This window comes from Coregonus lavaretus, assembly GCF_964263955.1.
Source record: "Coregonus lavaretus genome assembly, chromosome: 8".
Lineage (NCBI taxonomy): Eukaryota > Metazoa > Chordata > Actinopteri > Salmoniformes > Salmonidae > Coregonus > Coregonus lavaretus.
The window spans coordinates 31,644,595-31,669,622 of record NC_139995.1 but is presented as its reverse complement, the minus strand read 5'-3'; the positions used below and the strand labels follow the sequence as shown (position 1 = coordinate 31,669,622).

Sequence of the window (25,028 nt, the reverse complement as noted above, 5' to 3'; positions counted from 1 at the left end):
TCAGCCTGGCAGTAGCCAGAGCACCAGGAAGTCCCAGTGCTTCCAAAGGACGAACAGAAAAAGGGCCAGTAGGACGGTGGCGGCCCCCCGAGCTTGGGTCTTTATGAGCGGAGTGATGAAGTTGGCTGGGGTGGAGACGAACACTAGCACTACGGCCATGACAGCCAGGATGATGTTGATGAGTTTGCCCAGCAGGGCGCGGGCGTTGGCGTTCTCCACACCCTTCAACTGCACCATCTGCTGCTGCTGCTGCTGCAGCTCCAACTTAGTGATGCGGGTCAGGCACGACTCCACCGCCTCCTGTACAAAAACATATAACATAATTGGTGCCGGAGGGGATGGCTGCCATTTACGGGCTCCTAACCAACTGTGCTAATTTGTTAGTTATTTCACATTGTTAGTAACTTATTTTGTACATAATGTTGCTGCTACGGTCTCTTATGGCCGAAAACAGCTTCTGGACATCAGAACAGCGATTACTCACCTCGAACTGGACGAAGATTTTTTCTTTAATGAATCAAACGCGAAGGATATACTGCTTCCCCGAGACCAGGCCCAAATCCCCGTCATTCACGTGAAGAAAAGACGGAAATACAGGGGGCAGAGGTAGGGGTGCCTTGTGAGAATTTGTCGGCGAGTGGGTAAACTGCCTCCACCATCCGTTCAATTGGCCAACATGCAATCACTGGAAAATAAACTGGATGATCTACGATCGAGACTATCCTACTAACTAATATCTTATGTTTTACCGAGTCGTGGCTGAACAATGACACAAATAATATAGAGCTGGCTGGGTTTTCTGTGCATCGGCAGGACAGAGCAGCTAAGTCTGGTAAGACGGAAAAAAAAGTATGACGAGTAAGACGAGGGGTGGGTGTGTGTGTCTATTTGTCAATAACAGCTGGTGCGCAGTCTAATGTTAAAGAAGTCTCGAGGTATTGCTCGCCTGAGGTAGAGTACCTAATGATAAGCTGTAGACCACACTATCTACCAAGAGAGTTTTCATCTATATTATTCATAGCCGTCTATTTACCACCACAAACCGATGCTGGCACTAAGGCCGCACTCAACAAGCTGTATAAGGCCATAAGCAAACAAGAAAATGCTCATCCAGAAGCGTCGCTCCTAGTGACCGGGGACATTAATGCAGGCAAACTTAAATCAGTTTAATCTAATTTCTATCAGCATGTCACATGTGCAACCAGAGGGAAAAAAAACTCTAGACCACCTTTACTCCACACACAGAGACGCATACAAAGCTCTTCTTCGCCCTCCATTTGGCAAATCTGACCATAATTCTATCATCCTGATTCCTTCTTACAAGTAAAAACTAAAGCAGGAAGTACCAGTGACTCGCTCAATACGGAATTGATCAGATGATGCGGATTCTACGCTACAGGACTGTTTTGCTAGCACAGACTGGAATATGTTCCGGGATTCATCCAATGGCATTGAAGAGTATACCACCTCAGTCACCGGCTTCATCAATAAGTGCACGACGACGACGTCCCCACAGTGACCGTACGTACATATCCCAACCAGAAGCCATGGATTACAGGCAACATCCATACCAAGCTAAAGGCTAGAGCTGCCACTTTCAAGGAGTGGGACACTAATTCGGACACTTATAAGAAATCCCGCTATGCCCTCAGACGAACCATCAAACAGGCAAAGTGTCAATGCAGGACTAAGATTGAATCCTACTACACCGGCTCTGACGCTCGTCGGATGTGGCAGGGTTTGCAAACTATTACGGACTACAAAGGGAAACCTATCTGCGAGCTGCCCAGTGACGCGAGCCCACCAGATTAGCTAAATGCCTTTTATGCTCGCTTCGAGGCAAGCAACACTGAAGCAAGCATGAGAGCATCAGCTGTTCCGGATGACTGTGTGATCACGCTCTCCGTAGCCGATGTCAGCAAGACCTTTAAACAGGTCAACATTCACAAGGCCACGGGGCCAGATGGATTACCAGGACGTGTTCTCAGAGCATGCGCAGACCAACTGGCAAGTGTCTTCACTGATATTTTCAACCTCTCCCTGACCGAGTCTGTAATACCTACATGTTTCAAGCAGACCACCATAGTCCCTGTGCCCAAGAAAATGAAGGTAACCTGCCTAAATGACTACCGCCCCGTAGCACTCACGTTGGTAGCCATGAACTGCCTTGAAAGGCTGGTCTTGGCTAATATCAATACCATCATCCCGGAAACCCTAGACCCACTCCAATTCGCATACCACCCCAACAGATCCACAGATGACGCAATCTCAATCGCACTCCACACTGCCCTTTCCCACCTGGACAAAAGGAACTCTTATGTGAGAATGCTGTTCATTCACTACAGCTCAGCGTTCAACACCATATTGCCTACAAAGCTCATCATTAAGCTAATGACCCTGGGACTAAACATCTCCCTCTGCAACTGGATCCTGGACTTCCTGATGGGCCACCCCAGGTGGTATGGGTAGGCAACAACTCATCTGCCACGCTGATCCTCAACACTGGGGCCCATCAGGGGTGCGTGCTTAGTCCCCTCCTGTACTCCCTGTTCACCCACGACTGCATGGCCAAGCATGACTACAACACCATCATTACATTTGCTGACGACACAACAGTGGTAGGCCTGATCACTGACAACGATGAGACAGCCTATAGGGAGGAGGTCAGAGACCTGGTGGTGTGGTGACAGGACAACAACCTCTCCCTCAATGTGAGCAAGACAAAGGAGCTGATCGTGGACTACAGGAAAATGAGGGCCGAACAGGTCCCCATTCACATCGACGGGGCTGTAGTGGAGTGGGTCGAGAGTTTCAAGTTCCTTGGTGTCCACATCACCAACAAACTATCATGGTCCAAACACACCAAGACAGTCGTGAAGAGGGCACGACAACGCCTTTTCCCCCTCAGGAGACTAAAAAGATTTGCCATGGTTCCCCAGATCCTCAAAAAGTAATACAGCTGCACCATCGACAGCATCCTGACCGGTTGCATCACCGCCTGGTATGGCAACTGCTCGGCATCCGACCGTAAGGCGCTACAGAGGGTAGTGGGTACGGCCCAGTACTTCGCTGGGGCCAAGCTTCCTGACATCCAGGACCTATATACAAGGCGGTGTCAGAGGAAGGCCCAGAAAATTGTCAAAGACTCCAGTCACCCAAGTCATATACTTTTTTCTCTGCTACCGCACAGCAAGCGGTACCGGAGCGCCAAGTCTAGGTCCAAAAGGCTCCTTAACAGCTTCTACCCCCAAGCCATAAGACTGCTGAACAAGTAATCAAATTGCCACCCGGGCTATTTACATTGACCCCCCCCCCTCCTCGCTGTTTATTATCTATGCATAGTCACTTTACACCTACCTACATGTACAAAGCTTTAATCAGCTTTAATATTGCAGATAGATTGTAACTTCCATCAATGTAATTGTCTGCATCACTTCCAATCCCCCATATGTTTTTTTTCTCTCGCAAATATATATATATATACACATACATACATATACATACATACATACATATATATAGACATACATATACATATCCTTTAAAAAAAAATATTTCCCTTTATTACATTCCAACCCCACCACCCCTTCCCTAATTAGAGTAAACTAGTGAACAACAATGCTTAGGCCTCTACTTCAAGCTTATACATACTATATACATTTTATGGACACAGTCAATTTTACAATAATTATATTTTGTTTGTTTTTACTCCTGAACTTCCTCTACCCTCAACCTCTCCGATCATTTTCATGATGTCCATCGGGTTTGCTTCTATATGCCATATCTTTCTAACTGTGCTCTTTCACAAAAGCGCTCAACCTATAACCTATATACTTATTATGGACACAGTATGCTTACATTATTAGTTATCTTGTTGTTATTAGCTGTTAGTTGTTATTAGTCCCATCCTTCAACTCCATTCAACACCACCCATCTATCTCTTAACACCATCCATATTGGATTTCTATTTGCCATATATTTTTCAACTGTACTGTGATGTTTTACAAAAGTTCTGAACCTTTCTATTCTCATTGTTACTACAGGTTGTAAATTGAAAATAAACATTTTTGCTAAAAGTATTATTATATTATTGATCGATTGACTATGACTTTTCAGATAACCCAGTAATGCTATCTGCAGTGTTAGCTCCAGGTAAATATTGCAATCCTTTAGCCATTCCTGGACATGTGTCCAAAAACAAGCTACAAATGGACAGTACCAAAACAAATGATCAAGTCTCTTCGCAGCAAAATCTGCAGAGCTGGGAAGATTGTATCACCCATATAAATAACATTATATTGGTAGCAAGAATTTTATATAATAATTTAAATTGAAGAATTCTAAGCTTTGAATCCGCCGTCGTTTTCCGTATCAGTTCATAAACACTATGCCATGGGATCGATACATAAACAATCTCTTCCCAACTATTTTGCAATCTATATGGGATGGCTGTCAACCCTTTGGTCCTTAAATGAAACTGGTATACTTTTTTATTTATCACAGTTTTCTTTAACCAATTTTGTTCTTTAATGCAAGGCCGACAGACAAGTTCCTTACTTTTTCCCCCCTCCACTTTCCTCTTCCATTTTTGCAGTAATGCTACAATTATTTGGTTGTAATTTTGGGTAGAGCAGACATTTCTATATGTTTTTGTTAGCTGCATGTGCGACATAACTCCACCAGTCCTACCGATGATATCATTTACGAAGATTATACCTTTTTTAAACATTTTGTAAAAAAAAAAGTTTTTTTTATCAATTAGTATATTTGAGTTTAACCACAATATTTGTTGCATTATTTGTTCTGTAGTTTCTGGAGGATTAAATTGAAATTGCAACCAACTTTCTATGGCTTGTTTTAGAAAGAGTGATATTTGGGAGATGATTTCCTTTTCAAATAACTGAAAGTGAGAGGTTGTAATCTGAATAAAGGGAAAAAAACATTCTTGAACATTGGGTGAGACAATCCTACTAATTTGCTAGAGAACCAGTTCGGATTTAAGTATAACTTTTGTATGACTGAAGCTTTTAGTGATAGGTCTAATGCTTTAATATTTAATAATTTCTGTCCTCCAAATTCATATTCATTATAGAAATAGGCCCTTTTAATTTTGTCTGGCTTGCCGTTCCAAATAAAATTGAATATTTTTTTCTCATATAATTTAAAAAAACTGTTCGCTAGGTGTAGGCAAGACCATAAGCAAATAGGTAAACTGGAATAATACTAAAGAGTTAATCAGGGTGATTTTTCTACAAATTGACAGGTATTTACCTTTCCATGGTAGCAAGATCTTATCTATTTTTGCTAACTTTCTATTGACATTTATTGGAGTGAGATCATTTATTTCATTTGGGATATGTATTCCGAGTATATCCACATCACCATCAGACCATTGTGTTGGTAAACTACATGGTAATGTAAAAATTGTATTTTATAGTGATCCAATACGTAATATAGTATATTTATCATAATTTGGTTGTAATCCAGAGAGGTTAGAAAATGTATCTAGATCCTCTATGAGGCTGTGGAGGGATTCAAGTTGTGGATTTAAAAGAAAACATGAATCATCAGCGTACAATGACACCTTTGTTTTTAAGCCCTGGATTTCTAATCCCTTGATATTATTGTTGGATCTGATTTTAATAGCTAACATCTCAATGGCCATAATAAATAGATATGCCAATAGTGGACAACCTTGTTTCACTCCTCTTGACAGTTTAAAACTTTCTGAGAAATAGCCATTATTTACTATTTTACACCTAGGTTTACTATACATGATTTTAACCCATTTTATAAAAGATTCTTCAAAATTGAAATGCTCCAGGCATTTATATATAAACCCCAGTCATACTTTATCAAATGCCTTTTCGAAGTCTGCTATGAATAGCAGGCCTGGTTTCCCAGATTTTTCATAGTGTTCTATTGTTTCCAGTACTTGCCTTATATTATCTCCAATGTATCTTCCAACCTGTCTGATTAGAATGAATAATGTCCGACAATACCTTTTTAATTCTATTCTCCGCCATGTATATCTCACTAGATCAGGATATTTAAGCCTCCATATATCTACTAGTTCTAATGTATCCATGACATTCACGATTTCCTTAAGAGCATGAGGGTGATTGTTTGTAGAGTGATTTCCTTTACGGTCCATTGAGCTATTTAAAACAGTATTATAATCTCCCACCATAATAATAGAGTCTTGAATTGCTTGCAGGGTTGATCATTTATTATATATATATATTGTCAAAGAAGTGTGTATCATCATTATTTGGTCCGTAAAGGTTAATGAGCCATATCTGTTTATGGTCCAATAACATATTTAAAATAATCCATCTACCTTGCGTATCTATTTGGACAATTTGCACATTAGGATCGAAATTACTGTTAATTAATGGTTTTTTAAAAATAGGTGGGTAAACGCTGATCGCAGTTTGCGGTGAGTAAAATAATGCTCTCTATACTTTCATTGCATTTTTCTGTAAAAGGTGGGTAAATACTCAAAATAAAAAAGGTGAATAAACTGCTTTTACATGTGTTTACCCTCCACTACACAGCTGATTATACACAGTGTCTTCCTCTTTACCTGAGAGTCTCTGGTTATCTCATCAGACTGGTAGGCCACTTTCTCCTCTATGCTGGCCAGCTCATGTTTCAGGTTGGACATCTCTTTCTGGTGCAGCTCTGTCAGGTCGTTCAGCTGCTCTTCCAGTTGCTCATACCTGTATCTCTCCTCCTGCAGGCACTGTTTCATATAGGAGTAGTCACTCTGCAGCTGACTCTTCATGTCCTCGATGGCGTCCTCCATGTGGGCCTGGCTGGCCTTGATCTCCTGCAGGCCTACCAGCTGGGCATCCCAGGAACTATGATGGTGGTACCCATCCAGCCTGCCCGGCCCCAGCCCCAACATCCCCCCTCCTCCCCTGGCCCCGGAGCACTCGTCATCACTGACGTCACTGGAGCACTCATCATCACTGCCGTACTTGGGGCTGGAGGCCAAGGTGAAGCAGCCACTCAGGGGTGCGTTGTCTGAATGCCCCTCTACACCGTCCTCTATGGTGTCTGTGCTGCCGAATTTGATCAAGCTGGCAAACTCCCTTGGCTTAGATACCACAGCGGTATGGGTGAGTTCTGACGCCCCTCCTTTGACCCCCTCCACCAAACCTCCACCAAAGCCACTGATCCCTGCTCGTACGTTGGCTCCTACATCCTTCAGCCCCTGCTGCATTTCCACCACCACATCCTTATACTGCTGGCCTAGACCATGCTATAAGGAGAAAGGGGGAAACGGTGTCAACTTAAAAGAGGACCCATCTCTCTCTCTCTCTCTCTCTCTCTCTCTCTCTCTCTCTCTCTCTCTCTCTCTCTCTCTCTCTCTCTGTCTGTCTGTCTGTCTGTCTGTCTGTCTGTCTGTCTGTCTGTCTGTCTGTCTGTCTGTCTGTCTGTCTGTCTGTCTGTCTGTCTGTCTCTCTCTCTCTCTCACACACACACACACACAGACACACACCTGCACACACACTCACCTGCTCTATCTCCTTCAACTTCTTGTGGTAGTGCTCTAGCTTTTTGAGCAGGTGGGTGATGGTCTGTGCAAACTTCTGGTTCTTCTTCTCAAACACCTGTTTGATACGGAAAGCCTGATGCCTGTTGGCATTGTGGGCCAGCTTCAAGTATTCGGCCACGTTGTCATCTCGTGCCTCCTGTTCTATGCGAATCTGCTCAGTGATCTTCAAGATCTTCTGCTGTAGCTGCTCCAGAGCAGTGCGTGTCCATTGGGCCTCGACAACCACTGACCCTTCAGCCCATCCGGCTAGAGCTCCCACCTCGGCCACAGCCCCTGCCCCATCCACGCTGATGTGAGAGGCGTCAGAGGCTCCATGGCTGGCTGAGGGGGGCAGGCCCAACGTTGTCACCTCGCTCTTATCCAGCTAAATGGGCCAGGGGTGGGGAGGCAGGGGAGACAGAGTGCAGGCAAAGAGAGTGGAGTGAGCATCATTTATGTGAGGGCAGCATTGGATGCTAAAATATATCTTTAAAGCAGAAAACCCATCACAATGACAGATGTGGTGATTTTTTCCTCGCCCAGCCCTCAGCCCCCAGCCCTCAGCCCCCAGCCCCCAGCCCCCAATCCCCAGTCTCAGATTTTCAGCATGGCCCATTTATGGTGTTCAACCATCCCAAGTTCTCTCCCCCCCAAAAAGGGGGGGGGGGGGGGGGTTGTCCCACTGGCTATCCTAAGTTGAATGCACCAATTTGTAAGTCACTCTGGATAAGAGCGTCTGCTAAATGACTTAAATGTTAAATGTAAATATACAGTAGCTTCCTGACAGAGCTGCCTTTAAACAGGACTATGTGTAAAAATACAGTTTTAACAGTGCATAAACTACTAAACTAAGAAATCATGATGTACAGTGCATTGATTGCATAATTATATGGACAAAAATCGGTACAAACAATTAATAGATTTCCCACCGTTCATTGCTAATTTCAACGAATGAAGTATCCGGTTGATTTTGGGAAAATATGATTACAACTGTCTTGCCTTTAAAAAACAAAAAATGAAGGACCCATAACTGCATAGTTCAAATTGACATAGTTTCAAATTGTTTTGTAGACCACTTATGACATCACCAGGTTACAGGATTTTCCTTTTATGGAATAGAATGTATCTGGTAATTACATTGATTATGACACAGAACGGAACAACATCAAAGCCATAGAGAGTTAGGCAAATTTTTAGAATGTTTTATATTGTTCTAATAACTTAATCGGTGTTCCAGCTGTGTATTTGATCTACACAGTGCTAGCACCAGCCGAGCGAGCCTCCCTCTTTAGCGCGAGTGTTTTCAGAACAACTGAATGTATGTGTCGTAGAAGTAGTTTTCACATACAAACTTTATATGTCCGAACTCAGAATCAAATATGCTTCCCAAAAATAACATGTTTTCTGTGGTAGAACGATTATTTTGATTGCCGATTTTCTGCATTTATCAGAGTGCCATCAGGTTGTCACGCCCTGGCTCTGGGGACTCTGTCAGGGTTGAGTGTAGAGGTAACGTGGAATCACACGCAGGACACACAGAGATTCGAAACAGATGTCTTTAGTGAAGTCCGAAAATACAAGCCAAACACGGCAACAGGCCACAGGCGAAACATACGCACACTGGTAAGAACCAAAGTAAATGCGCACAACGTGCAGGACTCTCTCAAACAAAACGAAATACAGAGAGCACAGAACAGCGAACCAACTACTACACGTGACATCGAACAATATACACAACACCTGACCAAACACAAGAGAACTAAATAGGACGCATAATGAACACTTAACAATGAACAGGTGTAACAATCAGACAAAACTAATCAAACATAGAAACATAGAACGGTGGCAGCTAGTACTCCGGAGACGACGACCGCCGAAGCCTGCCCGAACAAGGAGAAGGAGCAGCCTCGGCCGAAACCGTGACAGACTCTTAAATGTTGAGCCAGGGTGTGGATTTTTCTATGTTTCGTTTTCTATGGTTTTTGTTCTAGATCGTTTAGATCTATGTTGGCCAGGGTGGTTCCCAATCAGAGGCAGCTGTAGCTCGTTGTCTCTGATTGGGGACCATACTTAGGCAGCCTGTTGGCACCAGTTAGTTTGTGGGATCTTGTTCCGTAAAGGTTTGTGTTGTTGTAACCTCAGGACTTCACGTATCGTTCGTTTTGTTGTTTTGTTCGTGTGTTGTGTACTAAATAAAATGTACGCTTATCACGCTGCGCCTTGGTTCCACGAGTCATCAGTCAACGTTTGTGACACAGGTAGCCTGATTTCAGATGTAAACAGGATTATTAGGGAAATCGTTCTTCATGCAAAGCATGTAAACGTTTTAAACAAACTATTATATTAATAAAACTATCCACAATAATCGCATTATTGTGTGCATGTAACCGCACTCATTGTTGTTTTAACAGGAAGATGAGATGGGCCCAGAGCCATATATTTAGAGAGTTAGGCCAACTTTTAGAATTTGGAATACTGTTCTAATTCTAGACATTCATTTACATAGCATTGTTGAATACTCCTTTCTGATTGGCATGAAGGGCATTCTAGAGCGTGCATTATTTCCCTCTAACGCATGGTATATTTACACGGTAGAATTCAATGGCTCTATTTCATTTTTAAATGTTTTGTTTGAGCTACTTTTGAAAGTAAAAGTCAAATTGAAAACCGTATTGGTATTGTTGAATTCGATTTAGATAATAGCAAGCTAGGATTGATGGTTTGGTTAGCTAAACAAGCAAGTCTGTTTATTAGGTTACACGGCAACTACTGTAGCTATCATGTAAACTTGCTATCTACTTCAGAGGATGTTGAACACATTTCTACCAACAAATGAACACATTGTTAGTGGCAAATGTGTTAAATTATAGCTATGGTATAAAAGGGATAATCAACTCGGGGCTCTGTGTGTTCTCTGGAAAATAATGCAACTCCATGGAAGGTCAGTTCCACTTCTCTAGAGCATCATGGAACACTCCATGTTGTTCATTATTTTCCATAGAACGCATAGCCCCTCATTGATTATCCCTTACCTAGTGTCATGTTTATGCATCATAATGCTCATTGTAAAGATTCAGTTTTAGGATATTTTTTAAATATTCCCCATGTCATTTGTACACAAAATATTCCAAATTGGTGAAGTGAAATGAAAAAAAATAACTTGTTTAAAAAAATTCAAAGAAATAAATAACGGAAAAGTGGTGCATGCATATGTATTCACCCCCTTTGCTATGAAGCCCCTAAATCAGATCTGGTGCAACCAATTACCTTCAGAAGTCACATAATTAGTTAAATAAAGTCCACCAGTGTGCAATCTAAGTGTCACATGATCTGTCACATGATCTCAGTATATATACACACCTGTTCTGAAAGGCCCCAGTGTCACGTTGCTGTGTATAGGTGTGGTGTAGAATCAGGCGCAGGCAGCAGAGGATAAGTCCAACAAGACTTTACTTAAGCACAAAAATATATCCAAAACAGCCCGGAGGCAAAAAGGACGCACACAGGCGTAAATGCGAGCGCACACAAGCATTGTGTGCGAGCATGAAATTGTTTCAAGCATGAAATTGCTTGAAACATTGCTTGAAAAATTGTTAGATATTACTTGTTAGATATTACTGCACTGTTGGAGCTAGAAGCACAAGCATTTCGCTACACCCGCTATAACATCTGCTAAACACGCGTATGTGACAAATCAAATTTGATTTGATTTGAATGGCTTAGTCGAAGCCCAGACCGCAATCCAATTGAAAATCTGTGGTATGACTTAAAGATTGCTGTACACCAGTGGAACCCATCCAACTTGAAGGAGGTGGAGCAGTTTTGCCTTTTAGAATGTGCAAAAATCCCAGTGGCTAGATGTGCCAAGCTTATAGAGACATACTCCAAGAGACTTGCAGCTGTAATTGCTGCAAAAGGTGGCTCTACAAAGTATTGACTTTGGGGGGGGGGGGGGGGGGGGTTTCCGGTTCTTTGTCTTATTTCTTGTTTGTTTCAGCTCAATGTAATTGAAGAATCCATAGAATCTAACCAATTGGAAAACACTAAACAAACAACAACACAAAGAGCTATCTATACAAAATGGAGATGTATGGGTAAACCCCTTCTCCAATATTTTTGGCCCTATAACAAAGAACAAACAGAAACAAAATATACATGATCAAATGCAAATCTTAGAATCAACTATTAAAGACTACCAGAACCCACTAGATTCTCCAACTACATTGAATGGACTACAGGACAATATACAAACCCTCCAACCCAAAAAGGCCTGTGGTGTTGATGGTATCCTCAATGAAATGATAAAATACAGTGAGGGAAAAAAGTATTTGATCCCCTGCTGATTTTGTAAGTTTGCCCACTGACAAAGACATGATCAGTCTATAATTTTAATGGTAGGTTTATTTGAACAGTGAGATACAGAATAACAACAAAAAAATCCAGAAAAATGCATGTCAAAAATGTTATAAATTGATTTGCATTTTAATGAGGGAAATAAGTATTTGACCCCTCTGCAAAACATTACTTAGTACTTGGAGGCAAAACCCGTGTTGGCAATTTACATTAACATTTACATAATTTAGCAGACGCTCTTATCCAGAGCGACTTACAAATTGGTGCATTCAACTTATGATAGCCAGTGGGACAACCACTTTTTTTTATTATTTTTTATGGGGGGGGGGGGGGGGGGGTTGGGGGGGTAGAAGGATTACTTTATACTATTCCAGGTATTCCTTAAAGAGGTAGGGTTTCTTTTTTTTTTTTTTTTTTTTTTTTTTTTTAATTGAATTTTCAGTACCAGCATTTAGTAAATAATTGCACTTGAAAGTTATTTGGTATGAATATGGAACAACAATTTGAAGACAACGATACAGCAAAACATAGAGAGACAGACATGAAAGAAAAAATAGACATTAAATACATAAATAAGATAAAACACAAAAAAATAATAAAAAACAAAAAAATAATAATAATAAAAAAAAAGGAAAAATATATGTTTTGATCCAGTTGTTATAGGTCAGCTAGCACAGTTATTACCGTCCTTAACATCCGAGATGTCGTATATGCACATACCAGGCTTCTTACATCACCAATATATAAATATACATCACTCTGGAACTGCAGGGAAATGTATTCTTTTAACATAAGAAAAGAAGGGAGCCCACTTTGCATAGAATTTGTCTACAGACCCATTGAGTGTCTGTTTTATTTTCTCCAACTTTATGCAATTCAAAATAGATTTAATCCAAAGAGCATGAGAAGGGGCTGCAGAGGATTTCCATCTAAGTAAAATTAATCGTCTCGCTAACAACGTGACAAAGGCAATTACATCCTTATTCATTTTGGTCAATTGTATTGTGGGTAAGGAAACTCCAAATAATGCAATGAGAGGGTCTGGCTCGATCTGTGTGCCGCTTAATTCTGAGAGTGTGTTAAAGATGTCTTTCCAGAAACCAACAAGAGATGGGCAGCACCAAAACATGTGCACATGATTAGCAGGGGACTGGTTACATCGAACACAATTAGGGTTCACATCCTTGTAAATTTTTGATAGTCTTGCTTTGGTCCAGTGGGCCCTATGAATGAGTTTGCATTGGATGAGGCCGTGTCGAGCGCAAATAGAAGAGCTATGTACCCTTTTGAGTGCCCCTTCCCATAGTTCATCAGATATTTCCTCACCCAGTTCCTCCTCCCAAGAGGATTTGATATTGTTTAATGAGATGGCTTGTAGTGAGCAAATTTGACTATAGATTATTGACAATGTGCCTTTCTGATTAGGAAGTGGGGTGAGAAATGTGTCGAACTGTGTTCCACCAGAAAGGTTGGGGAATCCTGGATCTATGCTGCGGACATAACTCCGGACTTGTAAGAACCTAAAAAAATGATGTCTGGGGAGACCAAATTTAGCTGATAATTGTTGAAACGTACTAAATGTATTGTTAGTATACAGATCTCTGAATCTTTTAATACCGAGATTAGACCATGTTGAGAAAGCACCATCAATCATAGATGGGGGAAAAGCTGGGTTTGAGGCTACCGGAGCCAAGGAAGAGGTTGTTTGAAACCCAAAGTGGCGCCTAAATTGATTCCAGATCTTCAATGTTGTTTTGACACATATATTATTGGTGAAGGAGGAGTAAGGGCCTGTAATAGAGGAGTGAGCGAGGGAAGACAATGATGCCGGTGTAGACGAGGCAGCCTCCATCTCCAGCCAAGTTGGGGGTGGGAATATCACTCTGCTCTGCAACCAGTACTGAATGATCCTAAGGTTAGCGGCCCAATAATAGAATCTGAAATCTGGTAGAGCTAGACCGCCGTCTGGTTTGGGCCTCTGCAAGAGCTGTTTTCGCATCCTAGGAGGCTTTTTGTCCCATATAAAGGGTAGAATTAGGCCGTCGATCTTTTTGAAAAATGTATTGGGTAGAAATATTGGAAGGCACTGATAGAGGTATAAGAATTTAGGGAGAGTATTCATTTTAATAGAGTTAATTCTAGCAACTAAGGAGAGGTGTAGCAAAGACCACCGTTCCAAATTGTCCTTAGTACGGGTTAAGAGAGGAGCAAAGTTGGCTTGAAAAAGGTTTTCAAACCTAATTGTGACATGTACCCCGAGATAAATAAAACTACTGTGAGCTATTTTAAATGGCAAGTTATGTAAAGGGGTTTTTTTGCAGCCATGTTAAGTGGCATCAATTCACTTTTACTGAGATTTAGTTTATACCCTGATAAGTGACCGAAGGATGCGAAAGTGGCAAGGGCAGCAGGGACAGAGACAGAAAGATTGGATGTGTATATTAATAAATCATCTGCATATAAAGACAGTTTGTGTTCGTGCCCGTATCTGACTATGCCTTTGATGAGGGGGTTGGAGCGAAGTGCTATTGCGAGTGGCTCTATGGCGAGGGCAAACAGTAAGGGACTTAAAGGGCAACCCTGACGTGTCGATCTTTGCAAAGGGAAGCGATCTGATTGAGTGTTATTAGTCCTGACAGAGGCTTGGGGGGATGAGTACAGAAGTTTTATCCAGGTCATGAATTTGGAGCCAAAGCCAAATTTATTTAGAGTGTAAAAAAGGTATTTCCATTCCACCCGATCAAACGCTTTCTCCGCGTCCAGGGATATAATGGCTTCAGAGGTATTGTCGACAGAAGGATTGTATATAATATTAAATAATCTTCGGAGATTGAAGAATGAGTGTCTATTTTTTATAAATCCTGTTTGATCCGGAGAGATAATTGATGGGAGGACTGTTTCTAGCCGCGTTGCCAGAATTTTGGCTAGAATTTTATAGTCCACATTTAGCAGGCTAATTGGACGGTATGATGCACAGTCAAGAGGGTCTTTGTTTTTTTTAAGAATAACACAAATGGTTGCTTGAGTGAGAGTATGTGGGAGAGCACCATTTACAAATGCATCATTGTACATTTCAATTAGAATAGGGGCTATTTTGGTGATAAACTTTTTATAAAACTCTGTCGGGTAGCCATCAGGCCCTGGGCTTCTCCCAGATTGAAGGGATTTGACAGCGTTAGACAGTTCTTCAACAGTGATCGGCTGCTCTAATTTTTTAACCAAATCCCGGCAGACCGAAGGCACAGATAGTGAGTGGAAGAAATCATCCAATTCCAGTGTATCCGCTTTACTTTCAGAGGTATATAGAGACTGGTAAAATCTCTTGAACTCCTCATTGATCCCCCCAGGATCTAATGATATCCCAGATGATGTACGAATTTTTGTAATCTGAGATGATGATGATTGTTGACGTAACTTGTGAGCTAATAATTTACTGGCTTTATCTCCTTGTTCATAGTAAGTGCTCCTAGACTTGACAAGCATTTCAGTAACCTGGTCTGTTAATAGTGTGTCAAATTCTGCTTGCAGAGTTAAACGTTCCTTATAAATATCCGGGGATGGTGAAACGGCATAAATGTCATCTAATTGGGCAATACAGCGTGTTAGCATAGATAACCTATTCCTTTTCAATTTGTTCTCATGTGCGGTGTAGGAGATAATTTCACCTCTGATATAAGCTTTCAAAGTTTCCCAGAGAGTAGACGCAGAGATGTTTGGGGTTCTATTTGTAATCATGAAAAAGTCGATTTGACTCAAAACAAAATTGACAAAGTGTTCATTACTGAGCAGTTGAGTTTTTAGTCGCCAAGGCGGTCGCTGATTGTCAGCATTTTGAAAAGCTACTTCCATAGTAACGGGGGCGTGGTCAGATACAACAATTGGGTTATATGAACATGAAGATATGGAGTGGAGGAGCCGGTCATCAACAAGGAAGTAGTCTATGCGCGTAAAAGTGTGGTGAACCGATGAGAAAAAAGAGTATGCTTTCCCAGCTGGATTAACCATTCTCCAAGGATCTGAGACTGCGAATTCAGACATAAAGGTTCGAACAACTCTAGCTGAGGTTGATAAGGTGGTAGGTTTAGTGGAGGATCGATCCAATTGTGGGTCTAACCAACAGTTAAAGTCACCTCCTAAAATCAACATATGGGTGGACATATCTGGGAGTGTAGAGAAAACCGATTTGAAAAAATCTCCATTGTCCCAATTAGGAGCATTGATATTAACAAGAAGAACCTTTGTATTGAGCAGCCTACCACTGACAATTATATATCTACCATGGGGATCTGCGATCACCTTAGAACATGTAAAAGGTACCGATCTGTGAAGTAAAATAGCCACCCCTCTCGCCTTACTCTGAAATGAGGAATGGAACACCTGACCCACCCATCTGCACCTAAGACTTGAGTGTTGTGATACCTTCAGATGAGTTTCTTGGAGAAAGATGATGTGAGCTTTCAAATGATGAAGATGGTGTAGCACCTTACTACGTTTAACTGGGTTATTTATGCCCCTGCAGTTCCAAGTAAGAAAATTAAAGCCATTCCCTCCAGCAGTATGGGCTACACTAGGCTGAGTCATATCTTAAGAGAGAGAGAGGATGTGTAAAGGACAAGGTACAATGTAAACTGAAGATCTTAGTTGAACCTAAAAGCGCAAATGTAAAAAACAAAGACAAACGAAGAGGCACAAAAAACATATACAAACTATATACAAATAGAGAGTGAACAAACCCTTCCCTCACACCCGCCCTTGCCGAAGCATCTCCCCAAATGAGATGCAAGCAAAACCCTAAATACAAAGAAAGTTTAGAGCTAAGCATGATAACTCTTACTCTGTGCTACCTAATATTAGTGACCATTTAACTAGAGTAAGCCAAACATGGATAGAATGGTCCCCAATAGAGTCTAAGGAAAACTATCCTCGATTGAGAGAGGTTTAACCTCGACGCAGATGGTAAATGATCAAACTGAAACAGCCATGCAGACCCCCAGATATTGGCATTAGAGGCGGCAAACCTGGGCTGGAAATAAAGAGATAAAAAAGAGAATGACATTCATATGTCGATGAACCCAGCAAAGATGGCTTCGTTAGTCACCCATTCGGCCTGCTAACTAGCCTGCTAGGAAGACCAGCCAGCCAACCATTTGTTACACACCATGCGGTACAACAGCCGCTTTCACGTTCTTGTTGATGAAATCTGCCGCTATAGCCGGGTCCTCGAATCTGTGCATGGAGCCGTCCGGTAAAGTCAGTCTCAAAACCGCAGGGTAGATGAGGCCGAACTTCACGCCCGGGCAGGCGTGTAGTTGGCGTTTCACAGCTCCAAAGCTAGCCCGCCTCTTAGCCACAGCTGTTGTGTAGTCCGCAAATATCGAGACTCTTTTACCCTTATGTAGAAGAGGGGATGCTTCTCCCGATCTTCTCAGTATGTCGTTGCGGACGTGAAAGAAATGCACCCTGATGACAAATGGTCGTGGGGGTTCTCCATCCCTGGGTCGGCTACGCAGAGTGCGGTGAGCCCGGTCTAGCAATGGCTTCTCCTCTAGCCCGAGCAGCTCCTGAAGTAGCTGGGCCATGTACTCCGTGGGCCTTGGGCCCTCCACTCCCTCCGGTATTCCCAGTAGACGAATGTTGTTCCTCCGCATTCTACTTTCCATATCTTCGCATCTATTATCGAGGAATGCCACCCTAGTTGTCAATGAGCCGACGTTAGCCTCTAGCTCGCTAATGCGAGTGCTGTGGTCTGTAGCACCTCGCTCCAAATCCGATAAAGTCACCCCATGTGCGTCGAGCTTATTCTGTATACTCTCGATAGATTTTTTAAGCTCGTCTTTGATCGTTGATATCTCTGACCTGAGATTGGTAGAGAGACAGTCAATTTTTCCGAAAATGTCGGTTTTGAGGGTGCCTATCACGGATTGCAGCATCTCCACAGTCAGTGTTTCCGTGGGGCCGGCATTGGCAGCGTTCGGTGGCGGGGGTGAGTCGGGAGAAGTTGCAGGCTTGTTGCGGCCTGCTCTTGCAGACTCTGTTTTTGGCCGGGTTGATGTCATTACGAATTTAAATTTATTAAACTTGAACTGAGTTGTTTATGGGTCTCTTCAGACGCCTGGGCAAACAGAAATGTATGCAATTTTGCAAAGTTAAATATATAAATTTGGTCACTAACTCAGGAGCGATAGGGAGACGCGTGCTACATCCTTGGCTTCCAACAGCGCCCCCCAAGAGGTAGGGTTTCAAGTGTCTCCAGAAGGTGGTCAGTGACTCCGCTGTCCTAGCGTCGTGGGGAGCTTGTTCCACCATTGGGGTGCCAGAGCAGCGAATAGCTTTGACTGGGCTGAGCGGGAACTGTGCTTCCGTAGAGGTAGGGGAGCTAGCAGGCCAGAGGTGGATGAACGTAGTGCCCTCGTTTGGGTGTAGGGTCTGATCAGAGCTTGAAGGTAAGGAGGTGCCGTTCCCCTCACAGCTCCGTAGGCAAGTACCATGGTCTTGTAGTAGATGCGAGCCTCAACTGGAAGCCAGTGGAGTGTGCGGAGGAGCGGGGTGATATGAGACAACTTGGGAAGATCGAACACCAGACGGGCTGCGGCGTTCTGGATAAATTGTAGGGGTTTAATGGCACAGGCAGGGAGCCCAGTCAACAGCAAGTTGCAGTAATCCAGACGGGAGATGACAAGTGCCTGGATTAGGACCTGTGCCGCTTTCTGTGTAATCACAGAGGTCAGACATTTCTTGTTGTTGGCCACCAGGTTTGCACACATCTCAGGAGGGATTTTGTCCCACTCCCCTTTGCAGATCTTCTCCAAGTCATTAAGGTTTCGAGGCTGACGTTTGGCAACTCGAACCTTCAGCTCCCTCCACAGATTTACTATGGGATTAAGGTCTGGAGACTGGCTAGGCCACTCCAGGACCTTAATGTGCTTCTTCTTGAGCCACTCCTTTGTTGCCTTGGCCGTGTGTTTTGGGTCATTGTCATGCTGGAATACCCATCCACGACCCATTTTCAATGCCCTGGCTGAGGGAAGGAGGTTCTCACCATTTGATGGTACATGGCCCCGTCCATCGTCCCATTGATGCGGTGAAGTTGTCCTGTCCCCTTAGCAGAAAAACACCCCCAAAGCATAATGTTTCCACCTCCATGTTTGACGGTGGGGATGGTGTTCTTGGGGTCATAGGCAGCATTCCTCCTCCTCCAAACACGGCGAGTTGAGATGATGCCAAAGAGCTCAATTTTGGTCTCATCTGACCACAACACTTTCACCCAGTTCTCCTCTGAATCATTCAGATGTTCATTGGCAAACTTCAGACGGGCCTGTATATGTGCTTTCTTGAGCAGGGGGAATTTGCGGGCACTGCAGGATTTCAGTCCTTCACGGCGTAGTGTGTCACCAATTGTTTTCTTGGTGACTATGGTCCCAGCTGCCTTGAGATCATTGACAAGATCCTCCCGTGTAGTTCTGGGCTGATTCCTCACCGTTCTCATGATCATTGCAACTCCACGAGGTGAGATCTTGCATGGAGCCCCAGGCCGAGGGAGATTGACAGGTCTTTTGTGTTTCTTCCATTTGAGAATAATCGCACCAACTGTTCTCACCAAGCTGCTTGGCGATGGTCTTGTAGCCAATTCCAGCCTTGTGTAGGTCTACAATCTTGTCCCTGACATCCTTGGAGAGCTCTTTGGTCTTGGCCATGGTGGAGAGTTTGGAATCTGATTGATTGATTGCTTCTGTGGACAGGTGTCTTTTATACAGGTAACAAACTGAGATTAGGAGCACTCCCTTTAAGAGTGTGCTCCTAATCTCAGCTCGTTACCTGTATAAAAGACACCTGGGAGCCAGAAATCTTTCTGATTGAGATGGGGTCAAATACTTATTTCCCTCATTAAAATGCAAATCAATTTATAACATTTTTTACATTCTTTATTTTTTATTTTTTTGTTTGTTATTCTGTCTCTCACTGTTCAAATAAACCTACTATTAAAATTATAGACTGATCATTTCTTTGTCAGTGGGCAAACATACAAAATCAGCAGGGGATCAAATACTTTTTTCCCTCACTGTATACAGACCACAAATTCCAATTGGCTACACTTAAACTCTTTAACATCATCCTTAGCTCTGGCATCTTCCCCAATATTTGGAACCAAGTACTGATCACCCCAATCCACAAAAGTGGAGACAAATTTGACCCCAACAACTACCGTGGGATATGTGTCAACAGCAACCTTGGGAAAATCCTCTGCATTATCATTAACAGCAGACTTGTTCATTTCCTCAGTGAAAACAATGTACTGAGCAAATGTCAAATTGGCTTTTTACCAAATTACGGTACGACAGACCACGTGTTCACCCTGCACACCCTAATTGACAAACAAACAAACCAAAACAAAGGCAAAGTCTTCTCATACTTTGTTGATTTCAAAAAAGCTTTTGACTCAATCTGGCATGAGGGTCTGCTATACAAATGGATGGAAAGTGGTGTTGTGGGAAAAACATTCAACATTATAAAATCCATGTACACAAACAACAAGTGTGCAGTTAAAATTGGCAAAAAAACACACACATTTCTTTCTACAGGGCCGTGGGGTGAGACAGGGATGCAGTTTAAGCCCCACCCTCTTCAATATATATAAATGAATTGGTGAGGGCACTAGAACAGTCTGGAGCACCCGGCCTCACCCTACTAGAATCTGAAGTCAAATGTCTACTGTTTGCTGATGATCTGGTGCTTCTGTCACCAATCAAGGAGGGCCTACAGCAGCACCTAGATAATCTGCACAGATTCTGTCAGACCTGGGCCATGACAGTAAATCTCAGTAAGACAAAAAATAATGGTGTTCCAAAAAAGGTCCAGTTGCCAGGACCACAAATACAAATTCCATCTAGACACCTTTGCCCTAGAGCACACAAAACACTATACATGCCTCGGCCTAAACGGGCCGGGCTTCTAAGCTATCACAAGGAACATAGAAGTTGACATACCAGTTAGGATCTGGCTAAAAATACTTTAATCAGTTATAGAACCCATTGCCCTTTATGGTTGTGAGGTCTGGTGTCAACTCACCAACCAAGAATTCACAAAATGGGACAAACACCAAATTCAGACTGCATGCAGAATTCTGCAAAAAATATCCTCAGTGTACAACGGAAAACACCAAATAATGCATGCAGAGCAGAATTAGGCCGATACCCGCTAATTATCAAAATCCAGAAAAGAGCTGTTAAATTCTATTACCACTTAAAAGGAAGCGATTCCCAAACCTTCCATAACAAAGCCATCACCTACAGAGAGATTAACTTGGAGAGGAGTCCCCTAAGCAAGCTGGTCCTGGGGCCCTGTTCACAAACACAAACAGACCCCACAGAGCCCCAGGACAACAACACATTTAAATCCAACCAAATCATGTGAAAACAAAAAGAGAATTACTTGACACATTGGAAAGAATTAACAAAAAAACAGAGCAAACTAGAATGCTATTTGGCCCTAAACAGAGAGTACACAGTGGCAGAATACCTGACCACTGTGACTGACCCAAACTTAAGGAAAGCTTTGACTATGTACAGACTTAGTGAGCATAGCCTGCTATTGAGAAAGGCCGCTGTAGGCAGACCTGGCTCTCAAGAGAAGACAGGCTATGTGCACACTGCCCACAAAATGAGATGGAAACTGAGCTGCACTTCCTAACCTCCTGCCAAATGTATGACCATATTAGAGACACATATTTCCCTCAGATTACACAGATCCACAAAGAATTTGAAAACAAACCCAATTTTGATAAACTCCCATATCTACTGGGTGAAATACCACAGTGTGCAATCACAGCAGCAAGATTTGTGATCTGCTGCCACAAGAAAAGGACAACCAGTGAACAACAAACACCATTGTAAATACAACCCATATTTAGGTTTGGACTTTAACTATTTGCACATTGTTACAACACTGTATATATACAGTTGAAGTCGGAAGTTTACATACACTTAGGTTGGAGTCATTAAAACTCGTTTTTCAACCACTCCACAAATTTCTTGTTAACAAACTATAGTTTTGGCAAGTCGGTTAGGACATCTACTTTGTGCATGACACAAGTAATTTTTCCAACAATTGTTTACAGACAGATTATTTCACTTATAATTCACTGTATCACAATTCCGGTGGGTCAGAAGTTTACATACACTAAGTTGACTGTGCCTTTAAACAGCTTGGAAAATTCCAAAAGATGATGTCATGGCTTTAGAAGCTTCCGATAGGCTAATTTACATTTTTACATTTTACTCATTTAGCAGACGCTCTTATCCAGAGCGACTTACAGTTAGTGAGTGCATACATTTTTCATACTAATTACTAATTAACATAATTTGAATCAATTGGAGGTGTACCTGTGGATGTATTTCATGGCCTACCTTCAAACTCAGTGCCTCTTTGCTTGACATCATGGGAAAATCAAAAGAAATCAGCCAAGACCTTAGAAAATTAATTGTAGACCTTCACAAGTCTGGTTCATCCTTGGTAGCAATTTCCAAACACCTGAAGGTACCACGTTCATCTGTACAAACAATAGTGCACAAGTATAAACACCATGGGACCACGCAGCTGTCATACCGCCCAGGAAGGAGACGTGTTCTGTCTCCTAGAGATGAACCGACTTTGGTGCGAAAAGTGCACATCAATCCCAGAATAACATCAAAGGACCTTGTGAAGATGCTGGAGGAAACAGGTACAAAAGTATCTATATCCACAGTAAAACGTGTCCTATATCGACATAACCTGAAAGGCCGCTCAGCAAGGAAGAAGCCACTGCTCCAAAACCGCTATAAAAAAGCCAGACTACGGTTTGCAACTGCACATGGGGACAAAGATCGTACTTTTTGGAGAAATGTCCTCTGGTCTGATGAAACAAAAATAGAACTTTTTGCCCATAATGACCATCGTTACACTTGCAAGCCGAAGAACACCATCCCAACCGTGAAGCACGGGGTGGCAGCATTATGCTTTGGGGGTGCTTTGCTGCAGGAGGGACTGGTGCACTTCACAAAATAGATGGCATCATGAGGAAGGACAATTATGTGGATATATTGAAGCAACATGTCAAGACATGTTAGGAAGTTAAAGCTTGGTCGCAAATGGGTCTTCCAAATGGACAATGACCCCAAGCTCACTTCCAAAGTTGTGGCAAAATGGCTTAAGGACAACAAAGTCAAGGTATTAGAGTGGCAATCACAAAGCCCTGACCTCAATCCTATAGAAAAGTTGTGGGCAGAACTGAAAAAGCGTGTGCGAGCAAGGAGGCCTACAAACCTGACTCAGTTACACCAGCTCTGTCAGGAGGAATGGGCCAAAATTCACCCAACTTATTGTGGGAAGCTTGTGGAAGGCTACCCGGAATGTTTGACCCAAGTTAAACAATTTAAAGGCAATGCTACCAAATACTAATTGAGTGTATGTAAACTTCTGACCCACTGGGAATGTGATGAAAGAAATAAAAGCTGAAATAAATCATTCTCTCTACTATTATTCTGACATTTCACATTCTTAAAATAAAGTGGTGATCCTAACTGACCTAGGTTAAGGAATTTTTACTAGGATTGAATGTCAAGAATTTTTAAAAACTGAGTTTAAATGTATTTGGCTAAGGTGTATGTAAACTTTCGACTTCAACTGTACATAATATGGCATTTGAAATGTCTTTATCCTTTTGGAACTTCTGAGTGTAATGTTTACTGTTAACTTTTATTGTTTATTTAACTTTTGTTTACTATCTACTTCACTTGCTTTGGCAATGTTAACACACGTTTCCCATACCAATAAAGCCCTTAAATTGAATTGAAGAGTAACCAATAGGCTCTATGCACGCATCACTTCTGCATTGGCGTAAGGATGCTTGGGCATTTCCGGTTACCGGAAAAAAACATTAGCCAGTGACAGTAGACCGTTATGATGGCAGAGATGAAGTTTACAAGGTGTTTGCTGGAGTTGCCTAAAGTATCTGCTAATGATATACGGAGGGTCGTCCGGACATCCAGTACGACACCACATAGCAAACTGGATAAAGGCTTCAAATTTTACGTTTCTTCTTTTCTTTGCAACTTTGAAGGTAATATGCTAACGCTAGCTAGCCTGAGCTAGAAGCCTTGCTTTGGTGTTTTAAGTCATGACTCCGTCCTGCTTCAGGTTAATCATGCTTTAAATAAAGTTGAATCATGTGTATATACCTCTCACTTCATGTGTTTGTACTTTTATGAAAGTATCAGGTAAAAACAGGGCTACAAATGAGATCTCTGTGAGAGCCCACTGCTACCGCTCAATGAAGAAACTAAAGCCACCACACCAGCTGAGAGTAGGACTAGATTAAGTGACACGTTCAAAGTTCTGTTGAACTTGTTCAAGGTTCCGTTCAACACATGTTTTACTCGTTTAATGTTACCACAGCTTTGATTGCCATTGCTAAGAGAACACTTTAGAACTTTTATGGTTTTCACGATAGCTAAACAGTGGTAGCCTAATACAGACCAGGGTAGCTGAGTGGGAATTGCCATGCTTTGTTGTTGGGTCTGTTGTAAACAAATTGGAGTTTGGTTTGAAATGTAAACAATAATGAGATTGCTACTTTTTCCTGACTTGATGACTGCAATGACAGTAACATATTCCACTCAGCTATTCTTCAAACTGCTGATGTTCTACTCAAAACTGTCCTGTCATCTTTACTTCTTTCTTTATAAACATATGCCCCAACTTCCTTGCTTTTATTCTTGATGTTTCTACTTTTCAAGAGGAATTAGGAGCAAAACCTTCACTCTACTGTTGTTATTGGTACTAGGCTACAATGTTGCACCACTCACCTAATGCTCTGCCAATACTGTTTGAAGGTAGGTAAATGGCACAAGACAATAGGTAAGTGGTGGGAGACAGTATAGCCAAGTGGTGCAAGACAGGATGAAAGTGATGCAGAAAGCACAAAAGTGACACGAGACAGTAGATAAGTTGCTTACACCAGTAAAAAGTAGAAAGAACAAGTTTTGCTCCTACTCCTGCTGCTGTAGACCCTTGTCTTTCAAAACCCATTAAATTATGCTTCTGTGTATTTTAGATGACATTGCGTGATTCACAGCCAGTTGTGCTTGTTAAAAGCTAC

At 42.2% G+C, this 25,028-nt stretch overlaps 1 protein-coding gene across 1 annotated transcript; it reads right to left on the bottom strand.

Moving 5' to 3' along the window:
- LOC311134010 (transmembrane and coiled-coil domains protein 2-like) lies at positions 1–24,338 on the bottom strand (the record flags this gene model as incomplete). The annotated part of the gene is made up of 4 exons (XM_084167624.1): positions 1–300; positions 6,587–7,267; positions 7,524–7,928; positions 24,321–24,338. 4 exons carry the CDS (start codon positions 24,336–24,338, stop codon positions 1–3), a joined length of 1,404 nt encoding a protein of 467 aa, XP_084023750.1.
- Positions 24,339–25,028: the final 690 nt, after the last annotated feature.